Source organism: Pseudopipra pipra, chromosome 12 (assembly GCF_036250125.1).
Source record: "Pseudopipra pipra isolate bDixPip1 chromosome 12, bDixPip1.hap1, whole genome shotgun sequence".
NCBI lineage: Eukaryota > Metazoa > Chordata > Aves > Passeriformes > Pipridae > Pseudopipra > Pseudopipra pipra.
The window spans coordinates 12,837,508-12,859,333 of NC_087560.1; the positions used below are offsets into that span (position 1 = coordinate 12,837,508).

General features: G+C 38.7%; 1 protein-coding gene across 6 annotated transcripts in view; it reads right to left on the reverse strand.

The window, feature by feature from the left end:
• The window catches only part of ARNT2 (aryl hydrocarbon receptor nuclear translocator 2), a 97,506-nt gene that overhangs the window by 65,128 nt on the left and 10,552 nt on the right, over positions 1–21,826 (reverse strand). For 3 of the 6 annotated variants that reach the window (XM_064668954.1, XM_064668951.1, XM_064668950.1), the window contains exons 1-3: positions 8,074–8,146; positions 6,906–7,017; positions 1,182–1,229 (exon numbers count right to left, since the gene is read on the reverse strand). In XM_064668954.1, coding sequence (XP_064525024.1) covers positions 1,182–1,229; positions 6,906–7,017; positions 8,074–8,140 — 227 coding nt within the window. In that variant the 5' untranslated portion in view covers positions 8,141–8,146. Of the gene's footprint in view, positions 1–1,181; positions 1,230–6,905; positions 7,018–8,073; positions 8,147–13,027; positions 13,157–21,826 lie in introns of those variants that run through there. The other 3 variants (XM_064668953.1, XM_064668956.1, XM_064668955.1) reach the window with 2 other exon arrangements.

The following is a 21,826-nucleotide window of genomic DNA, read 5'->3' on the forward strand; positions in this document are numbered from 1 at the left end:
ATCTGAGGTCTGTACAGCATTTCAGATTTAAATACCAGATTTTGATCTGAAATCTAAAATCAACTGAGTCTAAGCACATCACAGTATACCTCTCCAATAAAACTAATGGAACTATTGGCTCAACCCACCAGCAAACTTTGAAAACCTGAAGCCAGAATGGAGAAAGACCAACACGTGCACCAGTGTGCCTAGAAACCCTGATGCTTATGCAGGCATGAATCAGGTCCTATTCATCAAAAACCTTGTTCCCTTAACATGTATCTTCTAGCAAATATTAGGAGTAAGCCCTCAGATCGCCAGTTTTAACAGCAAGGACTGGAGTAGCCTTTCTGTAAATGACATCAGCTCAACAGGGGTGCTGCTGGTCTTGTCCAGTAAATTCCGATAGAGTGTTACAGCGTATCTTCAGCACACTTATCTTTCAGACTGACTAGGGAGATCTGTTAAACCCTACAGTGACAGCTGTGTTTCAACATGGCTGCTGCTAGAGAGCTGCAATTACAATTTGGATAATCAGCAGTTACCTACAAGCCTCAAAGTGTCTACACCCCTCACTGCAGCTGCTTGGTTTCTGATGAAAAAACACAAACAGTGTGACCAGAAATGAAAAGGAAAAGTGAGAAAATGACAATGATGCTTTACTGTTTATTTCTAGCTTAGAATATTCCACGTTAATTAACATTTATTTTGTCAACTTTTACTATTCAGTTACGCCTAATGGTACATTATGTAAAGCTCACTAATCTTAAAAAAACTCAATCCACCTCTAGGATCTGTCAAATTGTCTTAACAAGCAGTTAACATCTGAAATAAATTAGAAATAAAATTCCATTTTCAGTGGCAGAAAGACAACTTCAGCAATGTCAAATAGCCAAAGTACATCTACAGCATTTGAAATATAAGCTAAAAATCACAATTTTTTTCATTTGACATAGCTGCAGAGTGAAATTATGACACACACACTGTCAGCTTTATAAACCAATAACTACATTAGGCAGATTTCTATCGAGATGCCTAATTTGCAGAGGAAGCTGATAAAAACAGTAACTAGAATTTGGGTCAAGTTGTTGGCAAGTTCTGCAACCATATTCATATTGACTTTAAAACATCAACAGTGAGACAGCTGTCTTTCTTCACTGAGAGAAGTCAGTGATTTGGCTGACTCTTCTGTAAATGCTCACCTTGAAAATTTGCTGGGCCCCTCCCCATCTTCATCATCGAAGTCCATTCTGTGAAAGCAAGATTTCCAAATCAGTAATCAAGACACAGGCAATGGGGCCATGAACATTCAAGCCAGTGGTTCTCAAACTTGTTTGTTTTGTGTTTTGACTAGAGATGTTAACGAATGCAGATTCCAGTCTTGCTCATATTCTCCAGACCTAGAAGCAGTTCATTAGCTGACTTATGTCCCAGACCTCCTTCTTAAGTCAGCAGAAGAGATGAGCTCTTCCTTGGGCCAAATCCCAGCCCTCCAGTTTGGCTTCTCCGAGGAGCCACAAAAAGCAGGAACCTCTATCTTCACTTCTCACACAGAATGACTGGGAAGATTAACTTCCTAAAGTAGACATCTAAATTAGTTTCCTATGTTAGGCAGTGTGATTGTCTCCTTCTCACTGATATTAAGCCACTACAAAGCTAAGCAATAGAATAATTTCCAAAGCATTTTATACATTTTTATACTTTAAAAGGAGATGGACAAATATATATATCCCAATCACAAGGTGGTGACTCTGCCACTACTTTAGAGTAAGAACCAAGGTGACATAAAATTACCACATACAATTATTGTATTAGTGTATTTATTTCAGTAAGATAATACATTAGTATGATATACATATCTTGATTAGTCACTTTAATTTGTGTAGATAGAAAATCATAGATCTGTTTTGCAAACAACTTTGTCAGATTTCTTTGACACTCTAGGCTTTCTAACATTTCATTGTAATAAAACTTCATACAATTACAGATTACATATGTAACACTCTTCATATTAACAACACATATAAGTCCTATTAAAGGCAAAATCCCTGCAAAGCGACAATGACATTTATCTCAGTATTAAAAGAATTCCTACCAATTACAAGTTGAGATTTCTATGTTTAGGGTGTGGTAACAATGATGTAAAAACACTCTCTAGAACTACATCAGCATAGAGAAGTGCCAGCTAGGCAGTATTGCCTCACTTCCTAACTCTGATAACCAAGACAGACTGGCCCATAAAAGATGTGTCCAAGTCACAGCAATCTCCATACAACTGGGACAAGGGCAGCAAATCAGCACAGGAATTGGACACAATATTAGGAAAGTCACAGTAATATTTTCCAGATGGTTATAGTGATTATTCATTTCTGAAGGAAGCAGAGGGAAAACCATTTTCCCCAAAGAATCGTAAGAAAAGCTGTGTATTTAACTTGCTTAACTTTGATGTAATCATCATTTTCATTACAAATTACATCTTTGCTCATCTAATTACCACCAAATCCGGTCCCAAAGTCTGTGACCTTTCAGCTGCCTTGTGCAGAACACCACCGACCTCCAGTGGCCAGTGCCCTCACCCATGTCATGGGGCTGCAGCTAAGCCAGGACCCAGCTGCTGCTGTCACCCAAAATGTGGCCTTCAGTGCTGACACCAGCAGCCTGAATTCCCCTTTTACCACAGACAATACTCCCAGCAATTTAACATTTACATATTATTGCCTAGCCAAAGGTCTCCTCTTACCTACCTGCTTCTTCCCCACATATAATAACGTGCCTGCAGGTGACATTCCAGAACAAACTTCTGAGTTATTCTAATTGCAGTGTTTCTGCCCACACTGAAAATGTGAAAGTCAAAGTTACAGGAGAACTGCTGGTCCATAAGTGGAGGGCACATCAGACCAGCACTGGGCTGGCTCCACCTGAAACCTCTCACAAAAGCATCACATCTGGCAGGTCCTTCACTGAAACACAATTGAGAGAAACCTCCAGTGTCAAACCAGGAGGGAAAGGGCTGCAGAAAAAATATACACCTATGGGGAAAAGCCTTTCTTCAGGGATTTTATGAGACACTGCTTTAATATGGGACAGATGAATTTTGTAACTCTTTTCCTTCCTCTCCAGTACACTGAGATCTCATGCCTTGGTAGATATGATTCTATGATTTTCTTAGCTTCCAGCCAAATACTCCAGCTGAGTGGATTTTCCCCCAAAATCAAAAATTAGCTCTACTGCATTTAGTCTAGTTTATGATTTCTGGAATACAATGCAGAGAATTACAGAGAAGCTGATGACAGTTAAAGGCTTGATCCTGCTGCCCACGCTGTGTCCCCACCTCTGAAGAAGTAAGGGGGACTAACACACCTACTTATCAAGATGGTTGGATATCAGCTTCTCACCTTAGATGGGTTAATACCATAGGTAACAACTCCCACATCGACAGTGGGCTCATCATGGCATAACCTGAGTGCTTAGGGTGCACTATCAGTCTGTACCCTAAATCTTTAAATAATGCCTTTGCTCTGTTAAACTACCCAAACCCCTTGACTTTATTCCAAATGCAATATTATAAAAAAATCCAGATATTGAACATAAAGTTCATTAAAATTATCAATACTTGTAAAAATGTAACAGCAAAATGTATCTTTGTCCCATCTTTGTTAATAAACACATTTCCTAATTTCACATTTCCCTGTGCAAAATGAAAAAACCCTTTTGAAACATTAAAAAAAATAAATCTCAGGTATAAAGTCATTGATTCCAATGTCCTGCTTGATCCACCGTGTCTGCTTTACAGTGAGGCAGAGGGGAAGACAGTGAATCAGTTGTAACCTTTAGCAGAACACAGCAGAACACGTAAAAATAATATTCCATCAACCTCCTCATACCCTGACAGATAAGATCTTCTGTTTAGATAGAATATACTGCACATTAGCAAAACAGTAGAAGCAGCCTCCCAGAAGACAAATGACATCATTTCAGAAAATTCAGAAAGACTATCTTTTATCTTCATTTAAAATTCCCATTAAAAAGAGGCTTTAAAAAGAGCTGCACTATGCTCTCTTGTTTTGAAGAGACAGCATAAATCTTGTTTTTGTCTTTCATACTGTTCACATCAATCGTGAAAAGGCCTGATGTATGAGGTACTTATTAAAATGTATTTTCCTTAAAAGATGTGTGGGTACCATAAATACAGTGATAAAAATATTGTTAAAAATTTAATTATTCTCAATTATTTTCATACAAAACCCCCCTAAAACTCTACAACAAGGTAGACCTGCACAGGTTAAAAAATTGAGATGGGAGAGAATTTCAAGACTACAACAAAATTACTATGTAAAATTCCCAGGAAATGTCAAAAGATGCTTGCCATGATTATACAGTGTAGGAAGGGCACAGGCAGGAATGGTCAGGAGCAGATGCAGCTGAGAGGCAGATGGGGATCTGTACTACAGCCTTTTGTTCAGTAAAATATTGTGGGGGTACAATGGTGGGCTGAGGTCTCTTCCTCCCCAGATCTTAATAGTTCTGGGTCAAAGAAAAGACCAGAACAAAACAATGCAACTGAAACCAAATAATCAGAAAACCCCCAAACCCTCCCTGCCCAAGTACAGACAAGCCAGGAAGGTGAAAGAGCCCCTTATTCTCTAACACAGCACAGCCTAAATTAAAAACACATTAAATAAAGAACTGAGGGTGCATTAGTCTAAGGTAGTCATTGACCACTGCAATGCATTATCTTATGCTGTCACTCTTTTCCATAAAGCAGTTGGTGTAATTCATAGAAAGGAAAAATATTTTTCCAAGCTGTCAATGAAGCCAAATGCCTACACGGCAGAGAAACCTTCTGGGTAGCCAATGAGTTTAAACTAATCTACATTCAAGTCCATACAGCAATTATTCTGCCAGCTTGCCTCAGCAATTATGAGAAAAGAAACAATTTTCAGAGATAACCCAAACTGGGAAAGCTGGCTGTGTACACCAGCTCCATTCCTTTATGTCTGACACAAAGCATTCATTTCTAAAATGCCCAAGGATTTAGGTGTACAAAGATGTATCGCCAGGACAGTAATGAAAGGACTAAGTGTTAGTTGCAACTTTGTTCAAAGACAGGCTTGGAGGAATCAGACACAGCAGGCATTCTTTCCCTCAAGGTCTGAATACACACACACTGAGCATAAAAAAAAAAAAAAAATGCACCCTCAGCTCAGGGTTGGAGAAGGGCTATTAGTTCAGAGCTGTGGTGCACAAATGAAATACCACCATCTGGGTATAAAAGCAAATCTATACTGACTCACTGAATTTGCATGTTAAATACATTTAAAATAATTTGATTTTATGTTCCTCTCACCCTCCCCTCACTCCACCTTCTTGCAAATAGATGACAATACTTAAAACACAACAGTTAAAGCATTTTAATTAATATCAAGTCAGTACTTAATATAATCAGAATATTTCACAGTCAGCAGCACCAACCCTTGGCAACAGTAAATTGCAAACTGGTACTCACAGTTGACATGGTTTATGATCAAAAACGAGATCAAATATCCTGCAACTCAAAAGCACAAAAGCTTATCTATGTTAGGTAGCAATGAAAATATGTTAATGCTTTGTTTCCTCTTTTGAGTGCAAGTTTAAAAAGGTTTTTTCATTCAGCAGCTTGAAAATAAAAATGTGATGCCTGTCAAAAGACAGATTTCAGAAGTCTCTCAGACCAGTTTCATACAGCTAGCTCAGCAAAGGAAGGACACTCACTGTGAGCAGATCTCCAGATTGTTCTGTTCAAAGGAATCTGCCTCGGAACAACAGCCGGAGTGTTCATGTCACACCAACTTAGCTCCCCTTTGGAGGCACAGACCACCTTCTCCCTTGTTAATTCACTCCAAGATTGAGAGTCCAGCACTGTTACTTGAGCAGACACCTAAAACTGGCAATGTACCTTGGCAAACAATCCCTAGAGCAGCCTCACAAGGAATAATGTCTTTTCCTTAGGTGCCCCTCATTGAAGGTTTTACTCCCACTATCAACCCTGTTAAGCCCTACCATTGTCTTATTCAGGACCAAATCAATCTCTTTTGAAGGCAGTCTCAGATCAGGTATCTCTGAGAAAGCATCACCTAAAGACCATTATTATATGTGATCAACCACTGATAAAAACAGGGGTTTACTGTAATACTAGAGAAGAATTTTCTACTCTTCTGAAGCTCTTGCTACACTTTTCTTCTAACACAGAGGATTACTGTGAGTTGCCACAGAGCAATCTGGTGTGGAAAAACCATCCCTGTACCACATCAACCTCTGAAGTTCCCTGGCTCCTCCTTCTTCTTTAGCAGAGCCCCCACACTTGTGTAAGGGCTGAATTTGCTTCAGGCCCTTCTCCCAGCAGCAGACTGTGCTGCACTTCCAGAGAGACCCAGAATATCATAATCCATGATTTGTGAAGGAGGACTGTTCATGGTATTTCTGTACCTGGAACTATAAAGAAAACATCTTTAAACAGGCCTCCATTTAAGAGAGTCCAAGTGCAACCTTCAGGTGAAGTTGGATAAGTCTGCATGTGCAAACTTGCTGCTTTTATTCACATGATAAATCATTTTGGGATTAAGCAGATGTAGGCAATATGCATTCATTACATCTACAACAGTCACAGGATCCAAGCTCCATTTCTGGATGCTTTGCCAAACCTGGAAGTCTTTTGAAACAAGCAAAACAAGAAGCCACACAGCAGCACGTTTGATCTTGCAGAAGGAGCAGATATTTTGAAGAGAAAAACAAAACATCAGTGACTAATGTCATAATGTAATTTAGATACATAAAACATTACATACTAAATGTACACATACATATAGGTACATTTTGAGTTTTACAATACCAGTAATTTCCAGTTCCAGACCTCAAAAAAAAAAAAAAAAAAAAAAGAAATGGCTTACCCAGAGCGACGCTTTCCCCCTCTGGAAGGCATGGATCCTGCCATCCTCACTTGTCCACTTGCCATTGGAGCCACTGGCAAGGCCACTGAGCCAGGAATATCTGATGCCATTTCTGTAAAGCAGAGGTAGGGAAAGAGGTGGGGGAAATCATTTAATTCATTACCTTCGAGGAGAAACCCATGGTGACAACATTAGATAAAGGCCCTTTCCAAAATAAACAGAGAAAGTTTTCCATTTTATTTCTAAAGGAAAAATAAAACTCTCCTACCAAAACCCAGCAGATTTACAGCTCCCTTACAAGAAGCCCAGTTGTGTCAATAGCCATTACCAGTGCCTGGGAGACAATCACAGACAATACCTCTGTATTTCAAGTGACCTAATGGTTCTCATTTTATGTCTCCAAGGGGCTGTCAGATAAAGGCCAACAACCTTTCTGCAACAGTTAAAGTGCCCTGTACAGAAATGCAGAGCTGAATTCCCAAGACAAATGAAGCTGTGGATTGTGGTACCAGGGTCTCAAGAAAAATAAAAAAAAAACCACCTTCTCAGTTTGCCAGAGAGGTCAAGAGTTTAGAGTAGAGATGAATTATCAGATGACACTGGTTTTTATTATTTATGTTCTGAAGGCTTGAAGGTTTCCTGCACTTCTGTGTGGTGTCCTGCAGAGCAGAACCGAGCCCAAAATCCAGGCTGATATTCATCCCCCTGCCAGTGCTCAAGGTATAGACACAAGTTAATGGGCTCCTCAAACCTCTAAACTTTGACCCGAGAAACAGCAAGAGCTCACCTTATGCAATGGTTTTCATACCACTAATGCAAGTATTTATAAAACCTATTAATAACACTTCAAAAAAGAAAAGTGGAATATAACATATTTATAACTTTTCCTTCTATCCCATGGATTAAGCATGTTTTTCCTCTATGTAACTCTTATAAACTATATGAGCAATTATAACTTTTAAATGCAGATATACTTTATTCACTCTGGAGGTAAAATCTACAGTCAAAACATTTAATTATCTTGAAAGAAAATGCATCTTCCTTCCAACTTTTCTTTTTAAAAAATCTTGGCAAGTTATCTGGAGCTATAGCTAAATATAATTACTAATGGAAAGCAAATCTGTTAAAAAATCCTGGTTTTTTTTCCCAACAGATAAGTACAAAATACCTTCAATTATGGAAACAGGAATCCATGTTCTTTCATTATGTCTGGAGAGCACTTCCATCTCTGCCATACTTTATATACATCCATTATGCAATATTATGCATTTCAAATAATAACATTTTATCTGTTCACTGATTTCATGGATTTCTTCTAGTACATTTACTTTTATTAACTCCTCTTCAACTAAAAAGCAACAGAGCAATATTTTTTAACAAAGTCTACAAGGCCAAACAATGAGATCTCTGCCTACAACCCCACACCACAGAAAGTCCCACTGTGGCTAAAGCTGCAGCTATCTGGAAACACAACATTAATGTACATTAGCATATTTCCATACAAATAAAAGCATGAGCATCCAAACAACAGTAAATCAGTATTTCCAGAATAAGTACCCTTAGCAGTCTAATGCCCATAATTCATTCAGAACATTCAAACTCACATTTCATGGACAGAACTGAAGGTCATTTTGAAATGCTCTGCTCGCTCATTTATTAAAGCAGATGGTAAAAACCATAATAAATCTACCTACAAAGTGTCCCTGTCACTCAGAAACACATTTCAGTATAGATCATCAAGGAGATCAGATTTTTTTAAAGTAGTAGTTGTAAAACAATTTCAATCATCTCTGAGCAGTATTTTTAGAGAGTAAAAACAATATCGTTTTTGTTCCTGTGATGAGAAATTCTTGTAACCTCATCTTCCTCAATCTAAAACAAAGGTGATGAAAAAACAGGCTGGATTAATCTACTCTTAAAAGTCTAAAAGCCAAAGTTAACTATTTAAGGCAACTTTACACATCACTAAAAAGGAAACAAAGTCCCCTTGCACTCCCATATGCATTCCCATGCTTGGTGGTACATCCAAAACAGGTTGAGCAAACCTCTTTCTATAGGGCACTTGTTCTCACCACTGTCAACTTGGGGAGACCCAGACAGATACATTTTGAGCATTCTGCAGTTTGAGTGGTTGTGGATAGGCAGAATGAGTTGCTTTTCTGCTCTTACATTCAGCCTTTCATGTATGAAGATAAAAGAGACAAGGGTAGCTAGCAGGTTTCAAGTAGGAAGGACAAACAGAAACTGTGTATAAGGAAAAAGAAAAAGAAAAGGTTAAAGGAATGGCCAAACTACCAAACCAGAGGCTCAGTTATGTCACTGTCCAAAAACACCTGAAATAAAACACTCTGCAACAAATAGATCATTGATGTAAAAGGGTATAAGCCAAAGAGTTACTATATAAGTATCTTGATTCTATAGAATGGGACATCGAAAACAGTGCAATACCAAAAGTAACTTCTTTACACCAAATAGCCTTCACGTACATCTTCACAGTCCTGGGAGAATGAAACCAAGGTCATTGTGCTGACTGCTCTAAAAAGAGGTCTTCAAAAACCTCCATTTCCCAAATATAAACACGACAAAAAAAAAATTAATCAGGGGATCCACTCTCATTAATCCACAAGAAAGCTCAGATAAGAGGAAGGAAAGGTTCAGGCCCTTCAAATCAGAAGACTTTCCATTATACAACAGTCTGAAGGTATGACAAACCTGCACATACATCAGTTTGTAGGACACTTTTAGAGTTTCCATGTCAAAGAGACACCAGCCCTTGTGTCATCTATTGCAGCTTTCCTGAGACCCTCGAAGGTGGACACACACTGCTAAGAAGTGCAGTCACTTTCCAAAATTTCTTCCCTTACACAACAGAATCAGAGCTCTGCAGATGGAGAAACCAAGAGGGCTGGGTCTCTTTCAAGCCAGGCAGGAAATACAGCAAAGAAGGCAACTCCAAGAGCAACAGCAGCACAGAGAAGGGAACAACCTGAACCTGACCTGCCCCAGCGAGGGCAGCCAGAGCAGCAGTGAAGCACCTCACACACAGCCTTGGCATACAGTGACACCAGAGCACCACAGGAGGACTTCAAGAACAGAGATGACAATGTGACCAAGTGCTCAGCTGCAGCCAACAGGGTGTTGGAAGCCCTATCGAAGTTGGGTGGTCGCGCAGAAACGTAAGCAATGGATTCTGGTTGTAAAAACTTGGCTCACAAAAGGACCAGTTCTCTGCTGAAGGCTGAAAGAACTGAGGAGACCAAGGAATGGATATGAACTACTTCTCAAATTACTTTCATCTCTACTCGTTCACAAGCATATAAAAAAAGACAAGATGATATTTTTACATTTATAAAATACAGCTGGTGAGAAAAGTAGAAACTTTGACATGTTATCTCAGAAATGAGGGCCAACCTGGGAAGGCAGAGCCAGATGCAAAATCTGATGGAACCATCAGCTGCTTCTCTGACCAAGCACCTGAGAAGTTACCTGTCTGTGCCTGCTCAGGAAAGAAAACAAGAGAGATGAAAAAAGACACCCATAAATTAGAGTCTCAGATAGAAATACTGTAGTAGAGAGGCATTCCAGGGAGCCTATTACCATAAACAAAACAAAGAAAAGGTGTAGTGTGTGAACTGAACACAGAGCTAAAAAAACCAACATAAAAAAATCATAAGAGTAACCTGCAATTGTGTGAAGTTACATCAACGTAAACTGAGGGCAGTCCCAGTTACTCTGCTGGAGCATAAACTAGCATAAAAGTCCAGCACTGCAGAAGGGTGTCAAGTTGGTTATTGATATTGATATTTATATATATATATATAAGGACATGCTAGGTCAACAATCGTAAAGATCATGTTTCCAGGCTTATATAAGCAAACCCACATCCAGACACATGTTAACACTGATGTTCACAGAAATGTTTCAGCCGCAACAAAAGTTATGAAACAAGCTGTTCTCTTTTTGAGATTGAATGTTCCAAGAGTGGACCTTCCTTCTTCCAACAGAAATAAAGCAAGTGCTGCTTACTTTACCCAAAATTAAAACATGAGCACAAGGGTATAATTCTCAGAAAGTAAAACAAGGTCAAGCTGAACATTCATGAAAATCATCTGCAAGCATCAAGGCAGTGTTCTGAATAACTTTACTTAAAAGATGTTCCTTAGCATCAAATAGAAGTTACTTTTTGCTGAAAAAAATGTATACAATATTTAATTTTGAAGGTTACAGAGTTACCTAGAGATCTGCCAAAAAACACAGAAATGCTATTAAAACAAAACACAACACTCACAATCTTCAGTGATCTTCACTTACAATTCTTCCAGTTAGATGACACCTTACAGCTCTTGTCTTACCACTGGAAGCAGGCCTGATCCTGCCCCTAATACTTATATTCATCTTGGGGATCTCTGAGGGGCCTCATTAATCCAGGGACAATGTCAGTGCTCAATGTAAAAGCAGCAGAATTAGTCCCTCCATTTCCATCCAGAATTAATTTCACTGCTGAACACTCCAAGTTTGGATATTACACTTTTCTCCAGTGCCACATGTAAGTCACCCCCAAAATAATCAGGGATCTTTTTGAAATGAAAAACAATCTGCAAATACATATTAAAAATACAGGGATAAAACACAGGGTTTTATTCCCAATAAAATCCATGTCCATCTCAAACTCTGTTACATAGATCTGCACAAGAAACAGCTACTGTGCTCTTCACAAAGCAAAACACAAAGAGCAAGCTAAATGCTGCACAAAGATACTGTGAAAGTGCATGAGAACCACAATCACAGCAAGAATTACTGGACAGTGCAATACACCACGATGAACCCGGACTTCTCAGGCAGAGAAGTATTAAACCATGGCTCTTAAGGCCAAACTTTAAATCTTGAACCCCACCCCAGAACCACCACCTGAAATGCAGCCTTAACTTGTCTCTGACACAAATGTTGTGACCTGCTCAGGCATCCCCCAGAGAAGTTCAGCTCTTTGGCCAGATGTCTTCACAGTTTGCATCACACAGCTCCGGGGCTGATGGTCTCTGCTCTGCTTCTCTCCAGAAATCACAGCCATGCATCTTGCTGTGCAGCTTTGAAATACAACCAGACGCCGTGCATGACAAGACTTTCCAAGTCCATCTTACAAAAGGTCCTATTAACTACACTGTTTTCAGCAACTCAAGCACCCAAACTATACTCCCCTTGCCTACAAACACCAGACACGGACAGGGCCAGGTTTAAATCCAAAGTCTACTGGAGAAATGCTTCTGCCAACTCCAAGAGACTTTGAATCCCTGACATTGACTTTAACGACCAGTTCCAGGTTTGCTGTTACTGAGCATGCTCTCCACAGGGCTCTTTTATCCTTCAGCATCTACTGTAATAAATGGGATTAAAGTCAGATACCAGCATCTGACTGAACGAAGGAGATTCTGTTTTTATCAATACAAATGCGACAGATTTCCAGCCACTAATCCATAGAATGACTGAGATGTCAATCACCTCCAAGTAAATGTGGATCTAAGCCTAAACACAGAATTACAAACGTGCCCTCTCCCATCAACAGCATCATACACGGAGATTTTAAAATGTTCTTTTAAATATTCTGAGAAAGCAGATTTCAAAAACTTCTTTGGAAACTGTATTTTTCATTACCCTGAAGTCATACGGGAGTTGGATGCATCTCAGCTAAAAGGTTTTGATTGCAGTCAATTGCAAAGGGGATTTTCTGCCTAGCACAGAGACATTTAAGAATAAAATTTATCATATATCTTACTTCAGAATATGCCAATTAAAATATGAAGCCATCATGTAGTCAAAAATATGTCACAGAAACACTAATGCTAGAAATCTAGCTGTATATTTAGTCATTGCTTTTATGTGTTAACTACAGAGATTATAAAACAGAGCTCACTCTCAAAGAATATAAAAAATAAAACATTTTCATTGTTCCTGATAACTCCGTTAAATACTGTTTTACTTGTATTCCATTGCCAGACACTTTAAATAGACTCCCCATCAAAAAGATCTACTGTACGACAGGATATGCAGAAAAGCAAAAACATTCCTTTCCATGCTCTCAACAGAATCACGATTACAAATAAATCACAAAATATAAGAAATCCCACCTTTAAGGAAGATTCTTACAAAGATGCTATTTCTCTCTCGTGAACAAAACCTTCTAGGAGAGAAATTTTATCCGCATATAAGAAGAGTCAGAAACCTCTGGGAAGAAATGTAGCAGCATTGGTATTCTGCTCAGAAAATGTCATCACAGATCTGTTTACCTTAACTGTGGACCATGATTCAGCCGGTGACAACCGTCTTGCATACTGATCAATTTATTTGCAGCAAAATTACTAACATTTTCTACTTTAACCATTTAGGTTCTGGAAATAGCTACTAAGATAGGAAGGGCTTTTATGAATAATATATAAACCCTAATTAATTAAAAACTTCCCCCTCCACCACGATGTCCTGCGTTTTGGGGGCTGTGGGGGGGGCTCACCCCTGATCTTGAAGAAAAACTAGGGCATATGGTTGGTTACTGGAACAGTACTAGAGAAACATTCCCTTTTTTAAAATTAAAATCAGAGCTTTATCATCCGTCTGCATCACAGGTGAATGTTAAGCAGATGTGCAGGGGGGGAGATGAAGCTGTTCAGTTGAGGGGCTGTTCAGCAGAGACAGGGACCAGCAATTTAAGAGAGTGATCTAACTGGTGTTCCAGATGCCAAATCCAGTCATCTTGCTCACTGCCTTTTCTGCTGTGACTCTGGAGGAGATGCCAGAGTTAGTGACAAATCTAAGAGATATTTACCATATGCCCCATCAGTAGACCAGGAGAGCAGGATTAGAAGCCAAAGAGGTGAAACACTCTACAGTGCCTCCACACCTGACTGCTGTATTCACACAACCCATTCATGGAGCCCTGGGACCTCAGTACAATCCATACTTTTTTGCGTGCCCTATAGTTCAACACCACCACAAGGATGTGCAAAAGAAGGTGGGATGCAGACACAGAATTAGAAATAGACCTTGACTAAGAGGGATTTGGTCTGCTTTAGGGGAATTCTTGCTTCAAGTGTTCATCTTGAGGGACAATGCAAGATAGATCTCTGCAGGATGAGCAGCTGACACTGAAAATCAGAGTCCTCTGAAGCATTCAAAACTAGATACAGAAACCATGGTACCCAAAAACCCAGTTGTAAAAATGTCAATCTTATGAGTCTTTAAACAAAAAAACTATTTCATACAGTACTATGTGATTTTGAATGCTATTTTGAAAATATTCTTATTTTTATTTCCTATTTTCATGTCAATCACTCTGTTTATTCCAGTCATGTCTGGTAATTCCATCCATCCATATCTAATATCTATCCTGTGGTCAAGGCACAACAATTTTCACAGCTATCAGGGCATAAGAAAAGGGTGGGGACCACATCCATGCTCAGTGCCTGCATGACCAAGAACAACCCATATACAACTGAATTAACTCAGGATGGCCTTTAGCATGATCCAGAAGAAGACCTGGAGTCACACTTCTGCCCCTACTGCAGGGAATGCTATAGACTAAAAATTAAACTTGAGGCATAGACAGAAAATGCACTTTGCTACCTAAAGTTAGGCTGGGAAGAAGGGAAGGGGTAGCTGCTTTGTCATTCCTCCTATCTTCCTGACAAATGGCATGGCACCTATGACCCTGAATTTTTCTCTGGCTATTTTTCCGCTTCTTATTCATAATTCCTTGTTATCTCTTCTTGACCTATTCAGCCTCTGACTGAGGTGAACTATTCCCTGTACTCCCTCTAATAAGCCAATACATCCAACTGCTGACAAGTCCTGCCAAATTGTGACCATTCCCCTCAAAAGAGGTTGCTGGAATTCAAAACAAGGAGGAAAGGTTAAAAAAGAGGCTTAAATGGCTCCTGCCCTGAAAGCATGTCTCTAGTCTTGGAAAACAATAAGCGCTCTCAGAATTAAAACAAGGTTTGTACCTGCACTGCAGAAGGAACTCGAAGATGCACCTGAACTTAAGCACCTGGCCTGCCTCTAAAATTTGACAATCTTTCTCACTACAGAAGTGACAAACAGAAGAGTGCCCAGGTCTGGACCGTGATTACAATGGACCAATGAATTAGAAGAAAAGCACTTCTACAACCAAGGTCTGGAAATGCATGAGGGAAAGTGAGCTAGAAACAACTCCAAGGACCTGGGGTAGACTCACATTGAAAACACAACCTGAGCCTCCAGCACTTGGCAAGTGTCTCAGGTATAAATAGTCACAAGTGGGAAACTGAACATGCAAATTGCGCAGGGAAGTAGGGCAGCAACTGTAAGAGGCCGGTTTTCAGAGAGGATGAAAATCTGGCTTTGAAAGGCTGTTTCAGGATTGATGGAAACATTATTAAAAGAAGGGAGGCAGGTCCTTACACGAAGGGTCACAGTAAAACTGTAGTCAACAGTAGCAGGACCATTTGAGGTGTCTGAATGTGAACCTGACAGTCTTCGGCCATTATAAACATGATCATGCACTGATAAAACATAATTCTACACTTTATTGTCTTTTCCATTAATTTGCCCTGGTTTTATTGACATTATTTTGGTTGATATTACTGACACATGGCAAAAGTAGTAAGTAAATTACCAAAAAACAAAGCTCCCTATGCATCATTTCCATTTGAAATGAATGGTGATTCTCTCTCCTTCTCTGACATTTTGTATTTGCCAAAAATAACTGCATAATTATAAGTTGTGTGCAAGAAACAGAAGGTAACATTCAATGTTATTTTCCATACTTTTTACTTAGCATCAGACTGAGCAAACAGCATATATGGCTGTTCTGTTATGCAGAAGTGCCCAAAGCTGACCCATTAATGAACTCACACAAACTGTGAAAGCACACGCCCAGCCTGAGCAAACAAACACCAGGAAAAAATAATAAACTGCAGTGACTTTTTTTCAAGTTTCTCAGAGACAGATCACACTCAGTCCATTAATTCTTCATTTAACAAGGCTGTTTCATTTAGCTTGTTTTAGCTGGCATTCAATTAGAAATTCATGTACAGGACAATTTTTTCCCTTTTCGAAACAAACACTTGCTGTATTTCATCCAGTAAAACTTCAGGAGGTAAAGTGGAAGCTGCAAGACCAGCTGAAGCTACACTAAAGCCAGGCATAATAACACTGAATTAGGCAAAACACTTGCACATAGCCCTGCCCCACAAGATTATCACTAATTGTTAAAAGGTCCTGGTAAAATGAGTGCTGCTCAGTAAACACAGAGTATACTGGATAACTCTCAATTTGTTCAAGTGCAAGTTAAAAAAAAAAATAACCCACACCACTGTACATCAGCTTTACTGTAATTTCAGTTATGGGCATGTTCTGTCACATCTCCCTCTGCATTCTGAAGATTTACTGAGATTGGACTTTCGTCTATACAGAAAGATAAACCCTCTCATCCAACCACTCCTCATTTCCTGCCTTGCACAATGTCACATCCCTTGCTGGCCACCCTCATGACTACAAAGATAAAACACAAGAGTAAACCTAGATTCCTTCTCCCACTGCATTGCTTGTCCCCTCTTGGGAGTCACCCCAAGCCAGTCCTCTCCTCAAGGGCAACATGAAACTGTTTCAGCTACAGTCAGACTGTCCCACAACTTCCCCCTTGTCACCTTTTATATCTTCCACACCCTTACTATTTTTGCCAAGCCTTTCTGACCAGCCACGACTATCTTTGGACGCCCCAAACTCTCTGCAATGGGAACCTGAGGATGCTAGAAAATTACATGGGTTTTAGTAGAGCCTGTCCAAAACTGTGGAAAGGAAATTCACTGAGCTCTACAAATCAAATGTCATGCCTGTCTCAAGAAGCCTCCGAGTCACACATGCCTGGAGGGTGGGATGGTACCCAAGGGAAGCACCACACATGCTTCTTCTGATTTTACACTCCTTCAAGCACCTGCTTTTGGCCAGTTCTGGAAAAGACAAGCTGGGATTGAAAATTTTTACTTCTGGGACAGGACAGCACATTTTTACTTCATGGGCAGTGGATATGAATATTCCTTAAGCGTGTTTCTTCTACAAATATAAGAAATTAGCCAATTACCACTATAATTTATTTTATTAGCAATCAAATCAAGTGTTTTCCATAGTATGCCCTTGCTCTAGATCACTCATTATTTGTTTTATACCATCACTGTTATCTGTCCTTCTCCAAACTCGTCTTTTTTCCTCTCCGTTATATAATTCAAAATATAAGTAAAAAATGTTTGCAAACGAATTTCCTTTTATAATATCCTATGCAACTGTTTTATGATAAATAAATAAAAACAATAGTAACTGCTTGATAGTTTATCTGCACTACAACATCATTTAAGCTTTCATTTTTATTCATTCATATTCAAACTATTTATTTTAAAATAACATTTCTACGATTTTCTATCAAGAAGTCTGGCTTTTTACTATCTATCTAGCAACTACCTTCCAGCAATAGAAGCTGGTTTGGATTTCAAACAGTATCAGTGCTTGATCACAAATCTATTTTGTTCATGTACAAGTTCAACTACTAATTTATGGAAACTGTTTTGAAACTGCTATTAAAATACACAAGAAAGAAACCACCAAGATCAATACTGTAGTTCTCCAGTTTACATCATAAAAAGACAACAGTGCTTTAAAGTCCTAATAACTACATAAAACTTACTCAATAGCTATAAATATGCAAAGAAATAAAGCTAATTGGTAATAAATCTGCCTACAACACTGAACAAACCGGATCTTAACCAAATGCAGATCAGGGGCAGCCTAACCTTCCAAGGAATCCAATGTCTTCTCTCAACAATTTTACTTCTTCTCTCTACCCAGAAATGCACAAAATTCACATGAAAGTCATTGCCAACATCACTTGTCCGTATTTTCTGTTAACTACAGTAGAAGTCAGGGGATTTCATGAGCATTCAAGGCAGTATTTATAACTTTTGGTTCACATTGGAAGAACTTTGACAAGATATTTCTGAAGTAATGAGCAGAGATGTTTTTGTGAATGAATTCATTCCATGACTTGGCTCAATGGATTTTCATTGAGAAAACATTGTCTAAGTTCACAGGTGCAAGTATTTCTAAAATTTATCCTAAATTTAAAAATCTGAAAATCCAAGAATCCAGACCGAGACAGAAGTGGTCGTACCTGACCTGCAACAGAGCAGGAGGAATCTTCTCTGGTCGTCACCTTAGTGAGCCAAGTCATGGAGGGGCTGTTAAGGAAGACCATGAAAGATGTGCACATCCTATTTCTGAGGAAGTGGTGACTGTCAAACTACATCACACCAAACTCACCACCTGCTGTGGTGGTGACCCACCAGCTGCCCTGCAAGCCACTGACCAAGCTGGGCTCAAAGACCTGAGCTCTTTGTGGTTCACCCACAGAAACCAAGACACTGACTCTCCATGAGCTGCAGAAAGCTCAGGAACAGCATGGCCCAACGACAAAGATGTAAAATGCAAACCACTCTGATTTAAATTACTCATTGAAAATTACTTACTCATGTCCTTCAAATGCCTTCGTTATTTGTTACAAAGATTTTTAAGAGTGCCTCAGAAGCCTATGTTAATTTGAAATTTCATTCAGAACAGCAACTTGCATCACCAAATACTTAATTATCAGTATATTTACAGTGTCCTTGGGCACTGTTAGGTAATCAGAATGCTATTGTTTTCATTAAACAGCATTCTATTGATAGCACTAATGACTTCAGTTCTGCTTGATCAACAAGCAAATGATGCTTATTTGATGTTACAATAATTAATGGGCCTTTTAGGTGTTTCCATACCCCAATTTATTACTAAGAATAGGAATATTTATGTGAAATACTTTAAAAAGAAAATAACTATTCATCACAAAACACATTCTAAAAATAGGGTGTGGTTTAGTATTTTTTCCTTTCCTCACAATTTCTAAGGTAGCATTCTCTGTCTAAAAATTGCAGGGGAAAAAAATCCCACACTTAATTCCATTTCAAAAACTCAGCCTGAGCATAGTAAATATTCAGTTCATTTTATCCCTGACTGAACTTCCAGTAGGTCAAAGGATATTTTCTGATTAACGTTTCTTTTATTTTTTTTTCCCCTAAAGATGGGAGAAAACAGCCAACCTCACTTTCCCATAGTAGCAACAAGGTTCAAAAACTTTATATGACTCAAATAAGATGCACAAGTGAACAGGCTGCTTGTGTAATCTATTACTCCAAGCCATCACTTCTCCAAATCCCAGGCCCAGTTTATGAAACACTATAGTCCAGCCTTCAGACCACGGGAAAAGGGCTGTGGATAAGAAAATTTCAATTCAAATCAAACTGAACCTCGAAAAGCCACCCAAAAAGAGAAGTGCAGTCTTCCCACAAGGCTCATCTGGCACCTCTCAGTGATCTGGATGTGTTCAGTTCAACCTCCCGCCAAGGACAAGCTTCAGAACTTCTTCTGAAGTCTTAACTGTTCTGATATACCAACCCTTATTAGCAGCTACCCTCATCTTTGCAGATGAGTTTCCCAAACTGTGAATTTTTCTGCAAATAAACAAAATTACAATTAAAGTAAGTCTTAGTGATTTTCCCACCTTTCACTGCTCCTTCACTAAATGCTTTTTAGAACATTTTGCCTTTTGGTTCATTTCGCATATATCTTCCATATCTGCAAATAACAACAACAACAACAAAAAACCCAAACCAAACCAAACAAACAAAATACAACAACAAAATCCAAAACAAAAGCTCACAGGCTTTTGGATACTCAAAGGTAGCTGCATTTGCCTTTTTGTTTCCCATTAAATTCTAGAATTTTTTATTCCCACAAAAATGCTCCAAATAGCACAGCTCATCATTATGGCATATAGAAAATACAAAATGCTATGCTCTGCTGCATAACTCTAAGATTTCTTAGTGTTACTTTAGGATTACTACACACCCAAAAATGTCTCATGAATTTTCGAAATTTTAATGATTAACTTCTTCATAGAGCTATTTCCTGAATAGCTTTTATAATACTGAATTTTATACTTTGCTTTCTGAAATTACCAATCTTAAAATAAGAGAGAAAATGCTGTTTTCAGGTAGGCTCTGCTGGACTTTCAATAAGCAATCAGTAATAGCCAGGCTCTTACTGCTTTTTCAGAAGTACAGAATACAAGAATTCACTGGATGTTCTACCAGTGAACTACTAAACAAAGAAAGCATAAAACAACAAAGCATTATTTTTCCATGTCACCATACTCATATTAAACATGATTTGACATCCATTACAAGCCACTTGCTCCCAAAAGTATACAGACAGTTCTGTGGATATATCAAATACAGAAGTGAAGAATGATACTGAAAAAAGCCTCACTGCAAACAAACTGGATGTTTGTTAAAAAACAAGCTTATTATTGGTCTGTAAATATTGACCAAACTAAGGTTTTTGCTTTGCTATTTGCTAACTGAAGAGCAGCCCAGACAAGTACACAGGACACACAAGATTAGTCTGAATTCCAAGCTGGGCGATGAGGTTCCAGCTACTACAGGGGACCCTGCACAACAAAGCAAACAACCAGTAGCAGCCAAATGCGTTTACCAAGAAATCACTACCAATACTTTATGATTTATATTTCAACATTAGAAAGAATCATGATTTGATTTCTGGAAATTTATTTACTTCCAGTGACAGCTCATTGCCTTGAATTAAAGAGCAGTTTGAGTTAACCCACTAACCAAATACCCCCATATAATGCATTTTCCTACTTTCAAATTCAACTTGCAAACACACAATAAACACTCGAAAACTATATCAGAATTTTAACTCAGTGCAACTGTATTTTTTATATAGTTTGATCCTTTCTTTGGTGTATGAAGCAATGTACATTTTGCTCTCAATCTTAATACAAACAGTAACTGGATGAGAACAAATTAATGCGTTTTCAAAGGCAAATCAAGTGTTGAAAACAACCATAAGTCAAGACAACAAGAAATAAGTTGTAAAACCTGTATTAATACTTTAAAGCCAGGTGGATCGTTGCTAGTTAGTGAAATAACTATCCGTCATGTGTATATTCTGCTAAGGCACTTAAAAAGCACACTATCCAAATATCACATCTACTCTGTAAAGAAAATACAAATTAATGGTTATTCATGTGCCTGGAATACAGAGTAACTGCTGTTTCCAGTGAGAAAGAAGCTACATATTCTGTTTTTTTATCTCTGCTCCTTCCCAAAGGGAGAAAAAATTTCTGCTAATCCAACATAAATGTGGTTGCAATAAAAGCCTATTATTAAAACATTATCAATTAGGACATTGCAATGAAAAAGAAAATATTCTCTGCTTGCTCCAGGATAGACACTTCACACTCTCCCACAAATATGTCATTTTATAACGGACACAAATGAAAAAAGCATCCCAGAATACACAGTCTTATAAACAGAACATGCAAACTGGAGGTAAGAGAAATGGAAACAAAAATCACATGACTTAACTGTGGCATGCAAATGTTACTTGTCAGAGGTTCAGCAGGAAATCTGTAGTAAACCTGAGCCCTGTCCTGTGCCCGTACCACCAGCCTGCCTTCTTTCCCTGCTCAGTTCTCAGACACGAGACAGCCAGTGACACACAGGGGACATGCAGCCAGTTTGTAACAGCCAAGAATTTTCCTGCACAGTGACAATCTACTGGTCTTTGAAATTCTTATTCATAATCACCACATTCATTTTAAATTTAGCAATGATGAAAGAACATTTTGTCCTTAAAACCATCTTGAAAAACCAGTACCAACAGAGGGGCTTAGGTGGAGACACAACAAGCGCTGGAGCTGAACTCAAATACAACGTCATTAACCTCCACAGGTAACAGAGATGGAGCCAAGACTCCTCACACCCTGAACCATTTACCACATGTAT